Source organism: Muscardinus avellanarius (genome assembly GCF_963383645.1).
Source record: "Muscardinus avellanarius genome assembly, chromosome: 21".
In the NCBI taxonomy this organism is placed as follows: domain Eukaryota; kingdom Metazoa; phylum Chordata; class Mammalia; order Rodentia; family Gliridae; genus Muscardinus; species Muscardinus avellanarius.
In genome coordinates this window covers 6666504-6687047 of record NC_137807.1, presented here as the reverse complement: position 1 = coordinate 6687047, position 20544 = coordinate 6666504, and the positions used below count along the sequence as shown (strand labels likewise).

The 20544-nt window shown below is 50.1% G+C and overlaps 3 protein-coding genes across 4 annotated transcripts in view; 1 reads left to right on the top strand and 2 right to left on the bottom strand.

The window, feature by feature from the left end:
* Positions 1-261: 261 nt before the first annotated feature.
* Positions 262-6737, bottom strand: PGAM5 (PGAM family member 5, mitochondrial serine/threonine protein phosphatase; the record flags this gene model as incomplete). Of its 2 annotated transcripts, none has more annotated exons than XM_080717723.1 (6): positions 262-412; positions 3631-3764; positions 3858-3946; positions 4043-4168; positions 5985-6163; positions 6547-6737. In XM_080717723.1, 6 exons carry the CDS (start codon positions 6735-6737, stop codon positions 262-264), a joined length of 870 nt encoding a protein of 289 aa, XP_080573849.1. The 2 variants fall into 2 exon arrangements, with proteins under 2 accessions (XP_080573849.1, XP_080573850.1); XM_080717724.1 differs by having other exon boundaries at positions 3631-3761.
* Positions 6738-11592: 4855 nt separating this feature from the next.
* PXMP2 (peroxisomal membrane protein 2) lies at positions 11593-16622 on the bottom strand (the record flags this gene model as incomplete). The annotated part of the gene is made up of 5 exons (XM_080717519.1): positions 11593-11661; positions 12840-12959; positions 13126-13288; positions 14864-14977; positions 16501-16622. The coding sequence occupies 5 exons, from the start codon at positions 16620-16622 to the stop codon at positions 11593-11595; spliced, it is 588 nt and encodes a 195-aa protein (XP_080573645.1).
* Positions 16623-17106: 484 nt separating this feature from the next.
* The window catches only part of POLE (DNA polymerase epsilon, catalytic subunit), a gene marked incomplete at both ends in the record, with an annotated part of 44813 nt that continues 41375 nt past the window's right edge, over positions 17107-20544 (top strand). The window contains one exon of the mRNA XM_080717494.1: positions 17107-17168. Within this exon, the coding sequence (XP_080573620.1) occupies positions 17107-17168 (62 nt within the window). The remainder of the gene's footprint in view (positions 17169-20544) is intronic.

The following is a 20544-nucleotide window of genomic DNA, read 5'->3' as shown; positions in this document are numbered from 1 at the left end:
ACAGGCCTGCCCTGCCTGGGAAGGTTCTTTCTCCACACCAGACAAGGCTGTCCTGGCAGTACATGTTAAGGTAGAAAAGAAGTCAGGCTATGTGACCTGAACATTTCCCTTTTCAGCCTGGGCCTGAAATACCTACCCAAACCTAGCATCTGACATACTTCCACCTTCCTGCCAGCCTCTTCCTCTAGACACAAAACAAAGCTGCCGTGCAGTTTGGACGGAGGAGACGAGGAAGGGAAGGGCAGGGCCTCAAGGTGGACTTCAAGACCGGGTGATCTTATCAGGGGGCATGAACCCGGTGTCCCCAAGGGTCCTGAGTGCTACTCGGCCATTGGGTCGGATCACCAGGTGTGTGATGCTGCCGTTGTTGAGGGAGAGACGAAGCCAGCCTTCCGGAGGGAACTGCAGTGCTCTGGAGAAAGGAAAAGAGATGAGGTTCACACCTGGACACAACTGGTGCTACAGCATCCTGCTCAGATGGGCAAGGTCAGGTCTAGGCCAGGCTGAGTGGATACTATGGCTGGTCCTATGTTAGGTCATCTGTCTACAAACATGGGGTTCAAGAGAAGGCTGGCCAACCCATCAAATAAGGGGGCAGCCCCTGTTGAGAGTATTCAACCCCAACTCAAGCTCTGTGAGAGTCAACACTGGTTTATTACACAAATTTCTATTTTCCCATATAACCAACAGGGAGCACATAGTACGTTAGATCTGTTTCTAAATAAACTCAGTGGTTTCTCCTAGAGGATAAAGGTGCAATTCACAACCCCTGTAACATTTTCATGGGCTTAAAAAGTATCTTTAGGCACAACAAATAATTTGCCAAAAAAATTTAGTATCACTGATTCTTCCTCAGGAAACTGGCCTGCCCTGCAAACTCAGCATGGCCCAGTGGCCACTTGTGACTTTTCCCTCCTGCAGGTTTGGTCAGCTTAAAATATAACTACTTGCTGGGCGTGGTGGCACATGCTTGTAATCCCCACACTTGGGAGGTGGAGACACGAGGGTCGTGCTGGTTCGAAGCCAGCCTCAGCTGGCTTGAGAGACCCTGTTTCCAAATTAAAAAAAAAAAAACATAAAATATGTCTGGGAGTATAGCCTGAGAAGGGTTCCATCCCCAGTACCACCAAAAAATAAATAAATAAAAGAAGTATAACTACTTTCATGGGGGTGGGGAGGGGGTGTTTGCTGGAGACAACCCAGGGGCATTCTACCTCTGGCCTATACTCCCAGCCCTATTTTGTTTTATTTTGAAATAGAGCCTCACCAAGTTGCTTAGGTTGGCTTGAACCTTTGACCCTCCTGTCTCAGCATCCCAGTGCATCACCACACTCAGCTTTATGCTCCTTTCCAAAGTCTTGAATATCATCCCTCACAACAGGGCACACCCCCTAAAGGAACACTAGAGTGGCATGGTAGTGTACATCTGTAATCCAGTATTTGGGGGGCTGATTGCAAGTTCAGGGCCAGCGTCAGCAACTTAGCAAGACCCTCTGCAACATTGTGAAATCCTGTTTCAAAATAAAAAGGCTGGGAGTGTAGCTCAGAGGTAGAATATCCCTGGATTCAATTCCCAGTATCAAAAAAAAAAAAAAAAAAAAAAAGCACAGTGGATCATCCTGTGTTTGGGTGGTAGCTTGGGTCTAACAGGTGATTATGATGTCCACTTCCAAATGCCCAGTTACTCCTGATAAATTTCATCCTTAGTGCCACCACCTTGAAACTATCAGGATTTACATGATGTTACCAATGTGAGTTCTGGTAGATCTTGGCAGAGAGCAGAGAAAGTGGCATCCTGAAGTGCTGGTTCTTGTTAAGAGGGTGTGAGCCAAATCCCTGTGCACTGGGTCACCACGCCCTGACCCTAACAGCTCTGTCTGGAGCTGTCTGAGACAGGGAGGGAACCCCAGCTCCCCAACAGCCCTGCGTTTTGGGTGTCCTGGGCTCCTGGCCAAACCACGCACAATGCCTAAGGGGACTGACCATAATGGCTCTGGTAACAGGCTCACAGGGCAGGAAGGAAAAACCTCATGTATGGCATCAGAAAACATAACTGACCAGGGTGGTTCTATCGCCACCAGACTGTGGACACTGAGGAGGCCCCACAGGACGGAAGCCCCAAGGCGTATTTTATAATGGACCCAAAATTGGAGACAGGTTTGCACCTTTTTTCAAACTTTGCACTTTACTGAGAGTCAGTCAGTCCTGTTCCTATCTGAGATATATGAGTTTACAGCAGCCTTCCTAACTTAGGCTTCCACAACTGCCCTAGCATTCCTTCAAAAACAGGCTAATTCCAGGGTACAGAAATACAACATGAGTTGAGTGTGATGGCACACATCTATAATTCCAATACTTGGGAGGCTGAGACAGGAGGGTCACAGGTCCAATGACAGCCTATCAGGTCGTGAGACTCACAGACTCCCAATCAACCTAGTGAGATCCTGTTTCAAAAAAATAAAAAATAAAAAAGACAGGTATGGTGGCACACACTTATAATCCCAGCATTCGGGAGGCTGAGATAGGAGAATCACAGTTTGTGGACAGCCTCAGCTGCTACTTTGTGAGGCCGTTGGCAACTCAGACCATTTCAAAAATTAAAGAATAAAAAATAGAAGCCAGGTATGGTGGGGCACACTTGTAATCCCAGTAGTTGGGAGGCTGAGACAGGAGGATCACGCAGGTTCGAAGCCAGCCTCAGCTACTTAGTGAGGCTCTCAGTAACTTAGCGAGACCCTGTTTCCAAATAAAATATTAAATAGGTCTGGGAGTACAGCCCAGAGGTAGAAAGACCCTGGGTTCCATCCCCAGCACCACAGGGGGCAAAAAAAAAATAGGGCTGGGGGAATAGCTCAAAGGTAGAATACCCCCTGGGTTCCATCCCTAGTAGTGCAAAAAAAAATAAATTAAAAAAAATAAAAGGCGGGGGGGGGGGGCAGTAAAGGTATAGCTCAGAGATAGAATGCCCAAATTCAATCCTCAGTACCACACAGATACAAAAGGGAGAAATACGATGAGCCTGGAACATGCTGCAGTGCCAGAGTATTGGGAAAGGCCCCAAACAGGAGCCCTGCAGAGCAGCTGAGCAGCAAATGAGCCAAACAGGACAGTCACAGCTCCTGAGCCACAGAGTGAGCATCATGGCCACACACAGGAGAAGGCATCCCCTTAAGACGACATTCAAGAAATAAAGGAGTTGGAAAACAAAACCCCAGTGGCTATGGCCAGAAGACCCACCCACAGATCCTCAGAGCTCTTAGGACCAGTCTGAGGGGAAACCGGACTTTTTCACTGTCCCAAAACATTCATCAATGACCAGAGTGTACTGAAGTGTACGGCACAGCACTCTGACCAGATCAGCTCTGCCCAGGAGACCCTCCAGCACCAGGGCCCAATGCTTCTGTGCTGTTCTTCCCACAACACAGAGAAAGTCCCAACTCAGACACTCCACCAGACAGCTGACCAGGACTCAGCAGCATCCCAGGAATGAGACGACCCAGGAGCCCGAGGCCAGGAGCAACACCGCCTGCTGAGGCAGCGCATGGGAACCACATGGAGGGGGCCAGTGAGGGTCTCATCCTGGTCCTCCCCTTCCCTCTACGTCTAGACACTGCAGCCATGTAGCCCTACCTGCACACGATGTAGCGGATGACGTTGGCGTGGCAGATGAAGATCTCATAGCTGTCCTCCTCCTGCTTGGCGTCTGCCCTGTGGATGTAGTTCCGAAAGGCAGCCTCGATCCGGGCTCCATCTTCATAATACTGCTAGGGGCACAAGGAATACCAGTGTGAGAGCACAGGCAGGGTCAAGGGTCACAGCAGGGCGAATCCTGTCCCTGTCCAGGTGGCCTGTTTTACCACAGCTTCTGGCTTCCAGTGAGATACGGGTGGGTCAGGCTCGATGGGAGCACCTTCTCGCAGGAGGTCTGTGCTGACTCTGGAGACGCCTGAGGAGAGCAGAGTGGCTCGAGGTGAACCGCTCAGACAGGAGCACCCTCGAAAGCCGTTGCTACTGGCACACAGGTGGCTCTGCCAACACTTACCTGGCAGATGCTTGCTGATGATGTCTGTGGTCTCCACTGCCCGGGTCATAGAGGAATGGATGATTTTGTTAAACTTCAACCCCAAGCTTGCAAGTCGGAGCCCTGTGAGTTCAGCCTGTTCTCGACCTTGAGAGTGAAGCACCTCTTAGAACCACACAGACCCAGCCCAGTCCTTTCCTGCTGCACACTGATGTCCACCTGGGCATCATATGCCACCTGAGGCCCCACCATCCTATGGCCCTAGTGGGAAAGGGGGCAGAGCCTCAGAAGCAAAAGCAACAAGACAATCATACAACTGTCTTCAACCCCATAAAGAAATTCATCTAATTCCATTAATAACAAGAAGCAGATCTGCTATTTGTTGGGAGAACAACTTACTTTTTCTCATACTACTTCCCCAATACCACACTGTCCCACCAGCTACATGATGTAAGTATGTATGTAAGTACCAATACATACATACAAACTAAAGATCTCAGCACTGCTGGACAGAGAGTGCCGGCAAGTACAGATGCTCTTTGTCACAAGTACCTTAGCATCTGGCTGAAACGCCCCAGGAAGTCAGTTTCTATCGGCTGCCATAACTCTGTGTTCTGTGCTTTGCTTCCTATCTGTACCCAGGAACAATAGTTTTTGAGGGGAGGGCAGTCTCCTGGAGAATGGGCTTAGAAACCTGTGTGTGTGTGCGTGTGCGTGTGTGTCTCCTGGAGAATGGGCTTAGAAACCTGTGTGTGTGTGTGTGTGTGTGTGTGTGTGTGTGTGTGTGTGTGTGTCTCTCCTGGAGAATGGGCTTAGAAACGTGTGTGTGTGTGTGTGTGTGTGTGTGTGTGTGTGTGCACATGCGTGTGTGTGTGGCACTGGGGTATTGAACCCAGGGATGTTCTATCTGAGGTACTGGGGATGGAACCAGGGGTATTCTACCTCTGAGCTACACCTCCAGCCCCCCCCCTTTTTTTTCTTCTTCTTTATTTTGAAACAGGGTCTCACTGAGTTGCAATGGGCCTCACAAGTAGCTGAGGCTGGCCTCAAATCTTCTTCCTGTCTCAGCCTCTCAAGTACTGGGATTACAAGCATGCGCCACCATGCCCAGCTAAAAACCTCTCTTTACCATGCAATTTAAAAATATGTACATCAATGGGAAATATTTCATTCAAACAAAGAAAGTATTTGAAATTTTAACTGAACTGGGCACACTAGCGGCACCTATGATCCCGACTACTTGAGAGAGTGAGGCAGGAGGATCACTAAAAGGGGATGAGCTTAGGAGTTCAGGGCCTGCCTGGGCAACACAGTAAGACCTTTCCTCTTAAAAATAAGATTGAGACTCTCCCTCAGAACAGGCTGCATGTGCTTTCACAGGAATTTATTTGCACCTGCACAGGGCACACGGGCAAGAGGAGTTCCCTGGCAAAGTTTACAAGTGAGTGCAACAACCAACACCTCTGTCTGCAAGCAAGGGTGAGATTTTGTCTGTCAGGCTCATCTATCCAACTAACTCTGATGTGGATGCTAATCAGACAGATCTGTACATGATGAACAGAAGTCATCAACAAGATGTTCAATTAGGCAAGGAACAGAAGATGAGAAATGTCCCCTTCCTGCCCCAGAAACATCAAGGAGAATGTGAAGCTCCTGCTAGAATATGCACTGATTTTATGATGTGCATGTGAGAACAGCTGCGATACTTTTTTAACTTTTTTCTGCTGGGAATGAAACCCAGGGCCTTACACATCCTCAGCAAACTATCTACTACTAAGCCACACCCCCAGCCCTGTATTTCTCAAGTTACAGACATGTTAGGAAGCCATCCAACCTGCCAATAACTGGTAATGGCAATGTGTGACTCTCAGCTGATGGCCCTGACACAGGTTTGGGATACTAGTGCCCAGTACTTTCAAGGCCAACCAGGGGATCAGCTAGGGCCGCACACCCAGGCACATACCCAGTGTGGTCAGAGTTCGGTCCTTTTCCAGGGAACCATCCACGTGGTACTGGGAATGCCTGATGAGGAAGATGTGCCGTGTTGCCTTGGCCTTGTAGTGGTCCAGCCGGGAAGCTAGTTCCTCTTCTCCAGACTCCACGTTCCTCTTTCGCAGGTTGACCAGAGACAGTGGCTCTCGCCTAGTGTTGAAGGAATGTCCTAAGGCCTTTATTCCTAACGCCCACCAACAGCTCTCTGACAAGACTGTGTTTCCAGTCGTCAGACTAACTGGGAAGAGCACAGTGAAAAGCCCAGGCCCGACCCCTGGCCTGGCGGGAGCCTGGCCAGCGCTGCACAAGCCCCGCTAGCCCTTGCACACCAGCACTGGGCACCCTTGGGCACGCCCTCCTCGCACAGGAACCCTGGGACCCTTAAGCACGCCACCCGCCCACGGCCCCGCGTGCCCCCGAGCCACGGCCGTGCTCGCACACCAACCCTCGGGCGGGCCGCGCCCCTGGCAGGCGTCAACACGCGGCTGCACCGAGACGCGAAGGGCGAGAGGAGCGCAGGCCGCCCGCCGCACCTGTCCCAGTTGGTGTCCCAGACGCCGGGCCCGGGCCGCGGGCCCCCAGCCCAGGCCGGCGCCTCCGCCGCGCGCGGCTCCGCGTCCCCGCCGGCTCGCGGCTTCCCCACCGCCACTGCCGAGAAAAGTACGGCGGCCGATCCCCCTGCCAGCCCGCAGGCGGCCAACTGCAGCGCCTGCCGGAACGCCATGCTACGGGCCCGCGCGGTCCCCGGCGCGCCGCTAGGGACACGCTTCCGCGCGCGCACGCGCCGGAAGTCCCGCCCCGCCCGGCGGCGCCGGAAGTCCCGCCCCGCCCGGCGGCGCCGGCCGCGGAGGGCCCTGGGAGCGCTCGGTGGCTGGTCCTGGGAGGGCCGGGGAGGGAGCTAATGGGGGCGTGCCGCCGAGGTACCGAGGCGCCTTGCAGAGCAGCACTTGGACTTGGGGACCTCTTCAAGCCTGGAGTGGTAGAACTGCTCAGTTCACACACCTGCACACTGTTGCGCAGTCTTCCCGATGGAACTGCCCTCAGTAAACACCTACTCGCGGCTGGGCGCGGTGGTGCCGGCCCAAGATCCCAGTACTAGGCAGAGGCGCAGGTTCAAAGACAGCCTCAGCACTTAAGCGAGGCCCTCAGCAACTCAGTGAGATCCTGTTTCAAAACAAAAAAGAAAATGGAGCTAAGAGTGTAGTTCTGGGCTCAATGCCCAGTACTACAAACGTAAAGAGATACGTTAAAAAAAAAAAAAAAAGCCGGGTGCAGTGGTACATGCCTGCCATCCTAGCTACTCCAGAAGCTGAAGCTGAAGGACCCCAAGTTCAAGGAAAGCCTGGAAAAATTATCAAGACCCTGTCTCAAAAATAAAAGGGTCTGAGAGGTAGCTCAATGGCAGAGCATTCTGGGTTCAAGTCCTAGTATTGGGAAGAAATTTTAAAAATAAAACTGCCCTGATGAACTCTCCTTGGCCTAACTCTGGCCTATTTGTTTTTTATGGCCTATTTGTTTACTAGGAATTGAACTCAGGGGCATTCTGCTTCTGAGCTATACCCCCAGCTTTGTTTTATTCTTTTATTTTGAAATAGGGTCTAAGTTGCTGAGGTTGGTTACGAACCTGTGATCTTTCTGTCTCCACCTCCCAAGTACTGGGATTACAAGGGTGTACCACCACACCTGGCTATTTATTTTGGTACTGGGGTTTGAACCCAAGAGCATTCTACCTCCGAGCTACACCCCAGCCCTGTTTCTTATTCTTCATTTTGAAACAGTCTCACTGAGTTGCAAAGAGCAGCTCAAACTGTTCTCAAACCGAGATCCTCCAGTCTCAGCCTCACAAATGCTGGGATTGCATTGCAAGCATGTGCCACCATGCCCAGCTGTAGTTTTTGTTTTTTTTTTTGAAACAGGGTCTTGTTAACTTGCTGACATTCTCACCAAATTTTTGAAGTTGGCTTCCAACCTGTGATCCTCTTGTTTCAGCCTCCCAAGTACTAGGATTACAGGTGTGTGCCACCATGCCTAACTTATTTATTTATTTTATACTGGGAATGGAAATCAGGGGCATTCTACCTCTGAGCTACACCACCATCCTATTTTATTTTGAAACAAGGCCTCACTAAATTGCTGAGGCTGGCTGGGAACCATGATCCTCCTTTCTCAGCCTCCCAAGTACGAGTATGTGCCACCACACCCAGGTGGCTTTTTTTTTTTTTTTTTTTTTTTTGGTACTGGAGATTGAACTCAGGGGCATTCTACCTCCAAGCTACCCCAACCCTATTTTATATTTATTTTTAAAGTAGGGTCTCATTAGGTTGATGAGAGTCTCACTTCTTGCTGAGGCTGTCCTCAAACCTGCAATCTTCCTGTCTTAGTCTCCAAGTACTGGGATTACAAGTGTGCACTACCTGGCATACAAAACTGTTTCAAAATAAAAAATAACGCCAGGTGTGATGGTGCATACCTGTACTTCCAATACTTGGGAGGCTGAGACAGGAGGATCACAGGTTTTGTGGTCAGCCTCAGCTGCTTAGTGAGGCCCTCTGCAACTTAGTGAGACTCTGTTTCAAAATAAAGATAAACAATGGGGCTTGAGGTTCAGAGGTAAGAATGCCTTGGGTTCAATCCTCGGACACACACAGAACAGAAAGTGTTGCTAGGTCACTGAGTTCCTGAGGCTAGTCTCACATCTGTGTTCCTTCTTGTCTTTGCTTCCCAAATACTGGGATTACAAGTGTCCCCTGTCATGCCCAGCTCCTAACCCTGATATTCAGAGAGGCTACATTCAGAGGTGATTGCTGGGAGACCCCAGTGGCTGCATCCGAATCCAAAATCCATCTAATATCAACTGAGGGATCTTGCCTCAGTTTCCCAAAATGTGAAATGGCAAGAACAATGGCACCAGCCAGGCACAGTGGCGCACGCTTATCATCCTAAGATTGGGGAGGCCGACTCCAGAGGACCGCGGTCCGCAGACAGCCTCGCTACTTAGCGAGGCCCTTCACAACTCAGTGAGACCCAGTTTCAAAAATAAAAAAAAGGAGCCGGGCGTGGTGGCGCCCGCTTGTCATCCCAGCATTCGGGAGGCTGAGACCAGAGAATCGCGGTTCACAGCCAGCCTCAGCTACTCAGTGAGGCCCTCCGCAACTCAGTGAGACCCTGTTTCAAAATAACGAATAAAAAATAGGTCAGGGGGTGTAGCTCAGAGGTCAAATGCCCCTGGGTTCCATCCCCAAACCCACAAAAAACAAAATAAAATAAAAAATAAAAAAGGCCGGGTGTGGTGGCGCACGCTTATAATCCAAGCATTTGGGAGGCTGAGACAGGAGGATCAGTAGCCTCAGCTACTACTTTGTGAGGCCCTTTGTAACTCAGTGAGACCCTGTTTCAAAATAAAGAATAAAATAAAAAAGTAGGGCTGAGGGTGTAGCACAGAAGTAGAATGCCCCTCAGTTCTGTATGTGTATGTGTGTGTGTGTATATATATATATATATATATATATATATATATATGTGTGTGTATATATATACATACACATACATACACACACATTATATATACATTATATATATACACACACACATATATGTATATATATAATTTTTGGCAGTACTTGGGATTGAACCCAGAAGCATTCTACCTCTAAGCTACACCCTCAGCCCTACTTTTTTTTTTTTATTCTTTATTTTGAAACAGGGTCTCACTGAGTTGCAGAAAAGAGAGAGAGAGACGGCGAGACAGAGGACAATGGTGCCCACTTCACAAGTCTGTGCGTGATCGAAGAGTGCCAACTTGCGAAGTTCTCAAGAGCTCTGGCATAGTGAATAAAGTCTCTGCCGATGTTAGCACCATAACTAATCTCTGGAATTGAGAACTGGATTTTCTCTTTCAGAGATGGGTCTCATTGTGTTGCCTAGGCTGACGTGGACTCACAATTTCAAGCGGTTCTCCTGGCTCAGCCTTCCAGCATCTTGGAACATAGGTATGCACTCCTGGCCTGGCTGATCTCTAGAACTGAATCTAGCATCTGCTAAGACTGAGATCCTTATTTCTGTGAGGGCCAGGTGAGGTGAGGCTCACTGGGAAAGTGGCAAGTGGGAGGTACAGCTGGACTCGTCATGGTCCTTACCAACTGCAGGAGCCTCAGTTACTCTTGAAAATACCCTAAACTTCCCTTGGGAACTACCCACCTCACCCCAATATATTCTGAACTGTCTATGCGGTTCTCTTGGATTCGGAGGACAAGCAGGGACATGAACAGGTATTTGTATACATATCGTGTTCACAGCAGCGGCAGTCACAGAGATCAACAGCTCGAAACAATCCAGTGCCCACTGACAGGAATGGATGGACTGAATATGGGCTACACACAACGGACTATTCAGCCTTGTAAAGAGGAAAAGCCTGACATGTGCTACGACATGGATGAACCTTGGTGACAATAAGATACCACAGACTGGGTAATTTAAAAACTAGAATTCATTTCTCCCAGTTCTGGAGGCTGGAAAGTCCAAAATCAGGGGCCACTGCGGAGATGGTGCTATGTGCCTCCTCCAGAGGGAAGGGCTGTCTCCATGTGACGGCTGGAATGGAGCACACGCTCTCCGAAGCCTCTTCCATAGGGCATTCGTCATCCATGAGGAATTTACGTCCTTCAAGACCACAACTCTTAATATTCCCACAGTGGGGATTAAGCTTCAATATGAATTTTGGAGGGGATACGTTCAAAGCATAGCAGATATTATGGTAAGTGAAATATGCCAGTGATAGAGAGTATATACTGAGCCAGGCGTGGTGGTCTATGCTTGTAATCCCAGCATTTGGGAGGCTGAGACAGGAGGATCGTGGTTTGCGGTTAGCCTCAGCTACTTAGTGAGGCCGTTCACAACTCAGTGAGACCCTGTTTCAAATTAAAGAATAAAAAACAGGGCTGGGGGTACAGCTCGGAGGTAGAATGCTCCTGCATTCCATCTCCAGTACCGCAAAAAATAAAAAATAAAAAATAAAAAAGAGGATATAGACTGTGTGACTGCACTCATAGGCGGTACCCACACTCGGATTCATAGACGACAGGAGAATGGTGGATACCAGAGGCTGGGGTTGGGGTGGAGAGCTCAGGTTTTAGTGGGGACAGAATTTGAGCCTGTGAAGATAAAACCTCCTGTAAATGGATGGTGGCGGTGGCTGCAGGTCAATGTAATTGTACTTAACACCACTGAGTGTACACTGAAACGTAAGCTGTGTGTTGTCTGTGTTTTGCCACAATACCAAAGAAAGAAAAACACCTGGCTATACGTTTCCCAGTGGGCCAGTAACTCCGGAGAAATTGAGACTGGAAGCGTCTGTTACAGTTTATTGTGACCCTCATTTGGTCCAAGGCAACAAGTGAAACCATCTCTGCTGCCCATGGCAGCTGGGGTGTCTCTAAAACACACGATTCTGATGATTAGAGATTCCACTTCAACCATAATTACGGGCATCCTGGATCACATCATTCAGAGTGAGACCAAGTCTTGATGGGTGGTTCTGCTTTCTCCCTTCCACGGTGCATCTGACATGCCCCCAGGCCACATCACTTCCCCAGAGAGGCCAGGTAGGTATACCAGAACAGAGCCCCCACGCTGGCAAAGAGCACCCTGAACTGCAAAAGGAAGGGTCAGACGCATGTGGTCAGCCAGAGGCGCCGAGCATGTCACCTGACCAGCGGCCCAGGCAAGCATTTCTCAGCTGGCCAGCCCAGCACCTGCCCGCTGTACTTACTAACCCCTTCAGCTCGTCCCAAGCTCTGTGGCAGGCCCCTCCAGAGGCAGGAGAACAAACAGTCCTCTTAACCATGTTTAAAGCTAAGGCAAAACAGGCAGTGACAGGTGGAGTCACACCCAAGCTGCCCCTCCTCCAGCTGAGCACATCCCAGGACGGCCATCGCACCACACCCTGGAGGAGGCACACCAGCCATCCCTGCCTCCTCCCCACGGTGACCGGCTCTGACCCACCTCTGTCCTGCTCCCTGCTGATCACCCCACCTGAGCTCAGCCATCCTAGTCAGGGGGCCCCACGAGATGGAGGGCGGCCTGTCCATCTCACTAATCACTAGAGCTGAGTCCAGCTGCATGAGCAGAACCCCACGCTTCCCACTGGCTGCATCAACCCAACTGCAACACCATTGCCCAGCAGGGCTAGGTGTGGCCGGGCGGGGTGAGGCAGGGCTCCTCTGTCCAGGACGGTGCTTCTTTTCTCTTCTTCTTTTTTTGTGGGTCGGGATGGAACCCAGGGGCATTCTACCTCTGAGCTACACCCTCTGCCCTATTTTATTATTATTTTTTTTATTTATTTTTATTTTTTGGTGGTACTGGGGGTGGAACCCAGGGGCTTTCTACCTCCAGGCTATACTCCCAGACCTTTTGTATATTTTATTTGGAAACAGGGTCTCACTAAGTTGCTGGGAGCCTAAGTAGCTGAGGCTGGCTTCGAACCCGTGCGATCCTCCTGTCTCAGCCTCCCAAGCGTGGGGATTACAAGCGTGCGCCACCATGCCCGGCTGACAGTGTTTCAGTTACTAGGAAGCCAAAGTGGACCTGGCATGGGGTTCTGAACAAAATTCACCAAATGAGTGGGTAAAGCAGGAGGACCATTCAGGAGACCCTCTGTGGCTTTACAGTCCCAAATCCAAAATGTAAGCATTTGAGGTGGTGGACACTACCCGCGGATGGGTCAGAAGTCTGGAAGTTCAGGTGGACACCCAACTAGAAAGAAACTACAGCTCTTGAAGAACAAGAAGGCCAAGGGAAAGGCCTTGGTGGGGTGTGGGGTGTGGCCTACCTGTAAGGGCACGTAGTTGATGTTAATGAACTGCACGGGTGTCCACACTCGCCAGTTCATCCTCAGCGCAGGCCAGAAGCCACTCCTCACCTTGGCAATGAAGGCCGCCATATCCTTCCCCTGCGGGAGGGCAGAAGCAGGGTGAGCAGCTGTAATCCCAGCATCCAGCCTTGACGAGGACTTCTCTATTTTTGTGATGCTGGGGCCGGGAGCCAGGGCCTTGAACACAACAGGAAGCACTCCACCTCTGAGCCACTCTCCCAGCCCGCATATTGGAGACACTCACCTCCAGCACGTTCATGGCGAGGAAGAACAGCAGCAGGACCGTGGGTGCGAAGACGAGACGGTCAAGCAGGAGCCTCCGGACACCCGCCCAGGGGGCCGAGGGAGGGATCAGGTGCTCCATGAGGAGGTAGAAGTAGTGACTCAGCGGGCCTGTGACACAGAATCTGAGAGCCACAGCGGCAGTGAGCGGACCGTATTCCATGGCATGCCCTTCTCTGGCCCAGCCTCACGCCAAATCCATCCCAGGTTCTGTGGCACTAGCAGAGGGTTACAGGGTCTGTGGCCCTGGTGGGGCTACAAATGCTCTCCCTGGGCAACACTGTCTGGGGCGAATACTGCTTTAAATACCTTGTGGGGGAAATGACTCAAGTGAACACACTTGCAAGTACAAAAACAGGCCATGTGAATTCTGAATTTTAAAAAATATCACTCAAGCCGGGCGTGGTATGCACGCTTGTAATCCCAGCATTGGGAGGCTGAGACAGAAGGATCACGGTTCGTGGACAGTCTCAACTACTTAGGCCCTTTGCAACTCAGTGAGACCCTGTTTCAAAATAAAGAATAAAAAATAGGGCTGCGGGTAGCTCGAAGGCAGAGTGCCCTTGAGTTCCATCCCTAGTACCGCAAAAAAAAAATAAAATGTGTGTGTGTGTGTGTGTGTGTGTGTGTGTGTGTGCACATGCGCACACACATATCAACCACTCAATCACTTGGGAAACTGAGATAGGAGGCTCACAAATTCAAGGCCAGCCCCAGCAATCTTATGAGGTCCTCCACAACTTAGTGAGACCCTGTTTCAAATAAAAGAATAAAATAGGGCTGGGAGCATAGTTCAGAGGTAGAACACCCACAGGTTCTATCCCTAGTACCACACACAAAAAATCACTCAGACGGGCATGGTGGTGCACACCTGTAATCCCAGTAATTGGGAGGCTGAGGTAAGTTCAAAGACAACCTCTAGAAGTAGTGAGACTCATCAGCCTAGAGAGACTCTGTTTCAAAATAAAACTAAAACAGGGTGTAGCTCATAAGTAGAATGCTGGTGGGTTCAATCCCTAGTACCAAAACAAAACAAACAAACAAGAAACGCTAGGGGATGGGAGAGTGGCTCTAACAGAGCACACTTGCGTAGCAGGCATGAGGCTCCAGATCCCATTCCCAGCACCTCGGGGGAGAAAAAAAAATTACTCTTTTTGGAAAAGATTTTAAACAAGATCAGACATATTCTAGGTAGTATGGCTAAAGACTGGAAAAGACTTCAAAATAATCCATCTATAAAACTATTGTTAGCCAAAGGGCTCAGGGTGGATTTAATTTGTAAAACTGGCTGGCTTTGAACCTACATGATCCTCCTGTCTCAGCCTCCCAACCAAGCACTGGAATTACAAGTGTGTGCCACCATGCCCAGCTCAGTGCTTTTTTTTTTTTTTTTTTTTGGTGGTACTGGGGTTCCTGGAAGCCCTTCTACCTCCAGGCTACACTCCCAGACCTATTTTATACTTTTTTTAAATTTGGAAACAGGGTCTCTTAAGTCAGCGCGGCTGGCTTTGAACCTGTGCGATCCTCCTGTCTCTGCCTCCCAATGGCAGGGATTATAAGCGTGCGTTACCACGCCCGGCCTCAGTGCTTTTTTTAAAAAGTATTTTCCCAAGTTACGGTATTCTAAAATTGTGGTGTTGGTAGCCCACATCAGTTGTGCTTAGTTGGCTGCGGCCAGTCAGCCCCTCTGTGGCACTCACCCGTAAACTGCATATCTGAGAGGCCCAATGACATCAAGCTTTTGAGAGTCTTCTTTTTTTCGCTTCTTCTTAACTATCTGGCCCAGGAAGTTTCCAAGTGCTGATAAAATACCACTGTGGATAGAGAGGCAATCAGAAAACAGCAGCAACCCGCTCAAAGGTATTCCTTTCCTACATGGGAACTGACAGGGCTGCTCTGAGATCATCAAAAGAGCTGCCATAGAATCCCCACCTCAGAAGGTGGAGAAAACACAGCCTCACCCTTACACACACACACAGCCTCACCCTTACACACACACACACACACACACACACACACACACACACACACAAACAGTCAGACTCCAGCTGCTGAAGCACACCACTGCCAACACTCTGTTGGTGCACTGTAACTGTGCAGAATGCTACCATTCCAGGAGTCAAGAAGATATGTGGTTATAAAAGAACAACAGGAGGAGTCCTTACGGTGACACTGCTCTGTATTTTTTTACTGTGGTATAGACACATGAGGTAAAACTGCACAGAATTAAGCACACACCGACTATATAAGACGAAAAATCTGGACACCACCTGTGGGCTATATGCATGTCAGCATCCTGGCTACGTCATTTATTTCTGTAGTACTAAAGATTGAACCCAGGGGCCGGGCGTGGTGGTCCATGCTTGTAATCCTAGCATTTGGGAGGCTGAGACAGGAGGATCGCAGTTCGAGGACAGTCTCAGCTACTTAGTGAGGCACTTTGCAACTCAGTGAGACACTGTTTCAAAGTAAAGAATAAAAAAAAAAAGTGCTGGGGTGTGGCTAGGAGGTAGAACACCCCTGGGTTCAATCTCTAGTACTTCAAAAAAGAAAAAAAGAAAAAAAGATTGAACCCAGGGCCTGGCACATAGTAGGCAAGTACTCATACCACCGAGCTACACCTCCAGCCTAAGTAGCTGAGGCTGTCAGCAAACTGGGATCTTCCGGTCTCAGCCTCCCAAATGCTGGGATTACAAGCGTGCGCCACCACGCCTGGCTTCCCTTCTTAGTTTTAATTTGAGTCAGGGTCTTGCTAAGTTGCTCAGGCTGGAATTACAGGCGTGTCCACCTGACTCCACTACACAGGCCTTCTTCCCTTCCCCCAACAGGCTACTCGGCCCTCAGCCACTTTGCACCTGTGGTGCCCTCTGCCCCCAGCGTTATTGCTTCACTTGTTCAATGTCACCTCCGAAGGAAAAACTCCTCTGACCACTCAGGTCACATATGTGTCTGCTTTTTTCTAACCCTTCACTAGAACATCAAGCTCCGTGAAAGGAGGGATCTTTGGCATCTTTGTGCACTCAGGAAGCATTCCATTCAGGAAGATGAATTAATTAACAATAGGACAGCTTATAAAGTTAACAAGTGATGTAATTACAGCGGGGATGTCTCATAAAAACTAGAGTACCCAAGTCCAAGAAAGCGCACGTCTCACCGCAGCGCTGCTGCGCTCAGTGCCCGGCTGTGGCTTCCCTTCGGCAGGCTCCCAGGTCTAACCAGAGACACTCCGGCCTCGACCTGCGGCTGCTCCCGCCGGCTGCGGGGTCACCTTGGTGCGGAGCCACACTTCGGGGTCGAGGGCACCCGCCTTTCCCACCCCTCCGCTCCGCGTGCCCACCTGCTGAATGCCTTGGTGAGCACGGGGTAGAGCCGCAGGAGCACCAGGTACTGGGCGAGCGCGCGCTGCGGGAGAGCCACGAGCGTGGACTCGCCCCGGAGCCTGGACGCCGCCGGCGCCATCGCTGTCCCCCCTCTGCGCTGCGCCGGGAGCTATCCCCATGGCAGGCCAAAGGGGCGCGGGGCACCGGGCCCGGGGCGCGGGGCGGGGACGGCCTGACATTTCCCGCCCCGCCGTGTCCAGCAGCGGAGCCCCGGACCAACCCGGCGGTTCGCAGCTTGCGCCTCCGCACACTTTTCCCCGGTCCCTGGCGGGGCACCTCCCCGAGCGCCGCCGCTGATTGGAGGACGGCGGGGCCGGGCGGGGCGGGGCAGCCACTCAAAGGCCCGCCCCGGCCCTGACGGGACCCGCCCCTCGGCGTTGCGCACGCGTACTGGTACCCAGCTTCTGACGGGACCCGCCCCCAGCCAGCGCGCCTGCGCATACGTCAGCCGGCTGAGCTCTGAGTGCCGCCCTGATTGGACGGCCGGGATCCTGTGTCTCGCGAGCATTAGAGACAGCGCGCCAAATTTGCGCCAGAAGCTGAGCAGGTCCGCCAGCGCCGGGATGGTACTAAGGAACAGCGGGCGGCGGCGCCCGGAGCCAGGCGAGGACGGCGAGGCCAGCCGGTGAGGAGCGGTGGGTGGGCAGCGGGGGTCGCCCGCCTCTGTCGGAGCCGCGCTCCGTCCTCCCGGCCCGCGCCAGCTGGCGGAGCTCCGAGCTTTACTTTGAAACAGGGTCTCACTGAGTTGCAAAGGGCCTCACTAAGTAGCTGAGACTGTCCAGCTCTGCTGTGGCCGCCTCGATGTCTGCCTGGCTGCGCAGCTGCGGCGGGAGACCGAGTGAGGGAAAGCACGCGGGTGGTCTGGGCGGAGACTGCGGGGCCTGAGCTCCCTGGGCCCGCAGCCGTGTCCACGCCGTCGAAAGTGGCCTGGCTGGGTTTGCCAGGGTAGAGGCTCACCTGGCATGTAGCCCCGGGTTCCAACTGTGCCAGCGACTGCTGAATTCCCTTCATGTCTCTTAGTCCTCAAGGGTACACTGATGGTCCTCTTCATCGGGGTTATCATAAATATTGAGTAAGTACAGCGTATTGGGGTAATGTCTTATAATAATTAGTAATCGGGAAGCCGGGCGGCGCTGAGACAGGAGGATCGCACAGGTTCGAAGCCAGCCTCAGCTACTTAGTGAGGCTCTCAGCAACTTAGTGAGGCCCTGTTTCCAAATAAAATATAAAATAGGTCTAGGAGTATAGCCCAGAGGTAGAAAAGCCCCTAGGTTCCACCCCCGAGTACCACACACACACACAAAAAAAAATCAGTAAACAGTTGTTTCTGTGATCCCCACTTTTCCGATTTTGTTCTATTATTGTACAAAAAGTGAGCTGTGCAGCTTAGAGAACACAGTATTGGGAGAAGATGTGATCTGAGTGAACAGTTTTCTAGTTCATTTAATCCAATTTACTTGGTGCAAGAATATTTGAAAGACTCTGGTACAGAGAGCGGATTTCCTGTAAGTAACAATACTCCAAAAGTAGCACTCAGTCTTGATTTTTTATAAAGATATGAATCTCAGACTAAAGCTGCGTTCTCTAGCAAAGGCTGGGAGTTTTTCTGGTTTCAATTAAAAGTGAATCCAAGTCAGCTGTGGTGGTACACGCTTGTAATACCAGCATTCGGAAGGCTAAGACCAGAGGATTGCGGTTTGTGGACAGCCTCAGCTACTTAGCAAGGCCCCTTGCAATTCAGTGAGACCCTGTTTCAAAATTGAAAAGACTAAAAAAAAACAGGGTTGGGGGTGTAGCTTGGAGGTAGAATGCCCATGGGTTCCATCCTCAGTACCACAAAAAAAGAAAAGTGAATCCAGATATTTGGGGAATTAAATTGTTATAAAGTATGATGTTGCTGGGCATGGTGGCCCACTCCTGTAATCCTAATGCTTGCAGACAGGAGGATCACAGGTTTGTGGCCACTTAGCAACTTGGCAAAGCTCTCTACAACTTAGACCCTGTTTCAAGATTTAAAAACTAAGGCCAAAGCCGGGCATGGTGGTGCACGCTTGTAATCCCCATGCTTGGGAGGCAGAGACAGGAGGATCGCGCAGGTTCCAAGCCAGTCTCACTGGCTTAAGAGACCCGTTTCCAAATAAAATATTAAAAATAGGTCTGGGAGTGTAGTCCAGAGGTAGAAGGGTTCCATCCCCAGTACCACCAAAAACAAAACAAAAGAAAACAAAAAATCTAGGGCCAGAGGCAGAATGTCCCTGAGTTCAATCATCAGTACCATAAACCAAAAAATGTGGTGTATCAGTTTCCTATTTGCTGTCATAACAAATTACCACTTAGATACTTGTAGCGGGGCATGATGGCACACACCTGTGATCTCAGTACATGGGAGGCTGAGACAGGAAGATCCCAAGCTCATTGAAGCAACTTATCAAGACACTTCACAACTTTGAGACCCTGTTTCAAAATCAATACTTGGGCTACAGGTGTAGCTCAGAGTTAGAATTCCCCTGGGTTTAGTTCCCATTACTACAAAAGAAAAATTAATAAATAAGGGCTGAGGGTTTAGCTTGGAGCTAGAATGGCCCTGGGTTCAGTCCTGGGTACCAAAAAACAAAAGGCACAGGATGTTGGTATTTAGCTTACTTTTTGGGGTCGGGGAAGGTTCTGGATATTGAACCCAGGGATGGGCTACATCCGAGCTACACTACTGTATTTTTTATTTTGAAACAGAATCTTGTTAACTTTCTAAGAGTTCTACTAAATTTCTGAGGCTGGCCTAGAACCTGTGATCCTCTCATCTCAGCTTCCCAAGTACTGGCATTAAAGGAATGTGCCACCATGTCTGTCTTATCTTACTTTTTTTCTTTTTTTCTTGTGGGTCTGGGGATGGAAGCCAGGGGCATTTGATCTCAGAGCTATACCCCTTGCTCTATTTTTTATTCTTTATTTTATTTATTTATTTACTTATTTATTGCGGGTCTGGGGGTGGAACCCAGGGGCATTCGACCTCCAAGCTACACCCCCTGCCCAATTTTTATTTTATTTTATTTTGAAACCAGGTCTCACTGAGTTGCAGAGGGTCTCAGCCTCCCGATTGCTGGAATTGCTGGAATTACAAGCGTGTGCCACCACTCCCGGGCTTGTTATTGTATTTTTATTTTGAAACAGTCTTACTAAGTTGCTGAAAGCCTCACTAAATTGTTGAGGCTGGTTTCGAACCTGTAATCCTCCTCTCTCAGCCTCCCAAGTACTGGAATTACAAATGTGTGCCACCATTTCTAGCTGAAATGAACACTTTTTAGAAGGAAGTTGGAAACCGGGTGTGGTGGCCATGCTTGTAATCCCAGCGTTTGCCTTTCAGAGACAGGCAGCCTCAGCTACTTAGGCCCCTTGCAACTCAGTGAGACCCTGCTTCGAAATAAAGAATAAAAAATAGGCCCCGAGGTGTCGCTCAGAGGTGGAATGACCCTGGATTCCATCCCATCTCAGTACCGCAGGGGGAAAAAAAAAGATTCAAACCAGAGAAAGATGTGGGAAGTCTTAGGCCCATGAGTTGTTACTACCAAGAAAGAAGTGAGGTTTCTTGTCACTGGGGAGTGTTCTCATGAAAAACAGTATATTTCACTTTATCAGTATTTGAGTATACTAATGTCTAGACTCAAGTCTTCCAGAAAGATGTGATTTTTTTTGGGGGGGGGGTCGGGGATTGAACCCAGGAGCAGTCTACCTCTAAGCTATACCTTCCTACACCCTGTTTAATTTTTTATTTTAATTTTTTTTTTTTTTTTTTTTTTTGGTGGTGATACTGGGGTTCCTGGAAACCCTTCTACTACCGGGCTACACTCCCAGACCTTTTTTTTTTTAATATTTTTATTTAGAAACAGAGTCTCTTAAGCCAGCACGGCTGGCTTCGAACCTGCACAATCCTCCTGTCTCCGCCTCCCAAGCACGGGGATTACAAGCGTGCACCACCATGCCCGGCCCTAATTTTTAATTTTGAG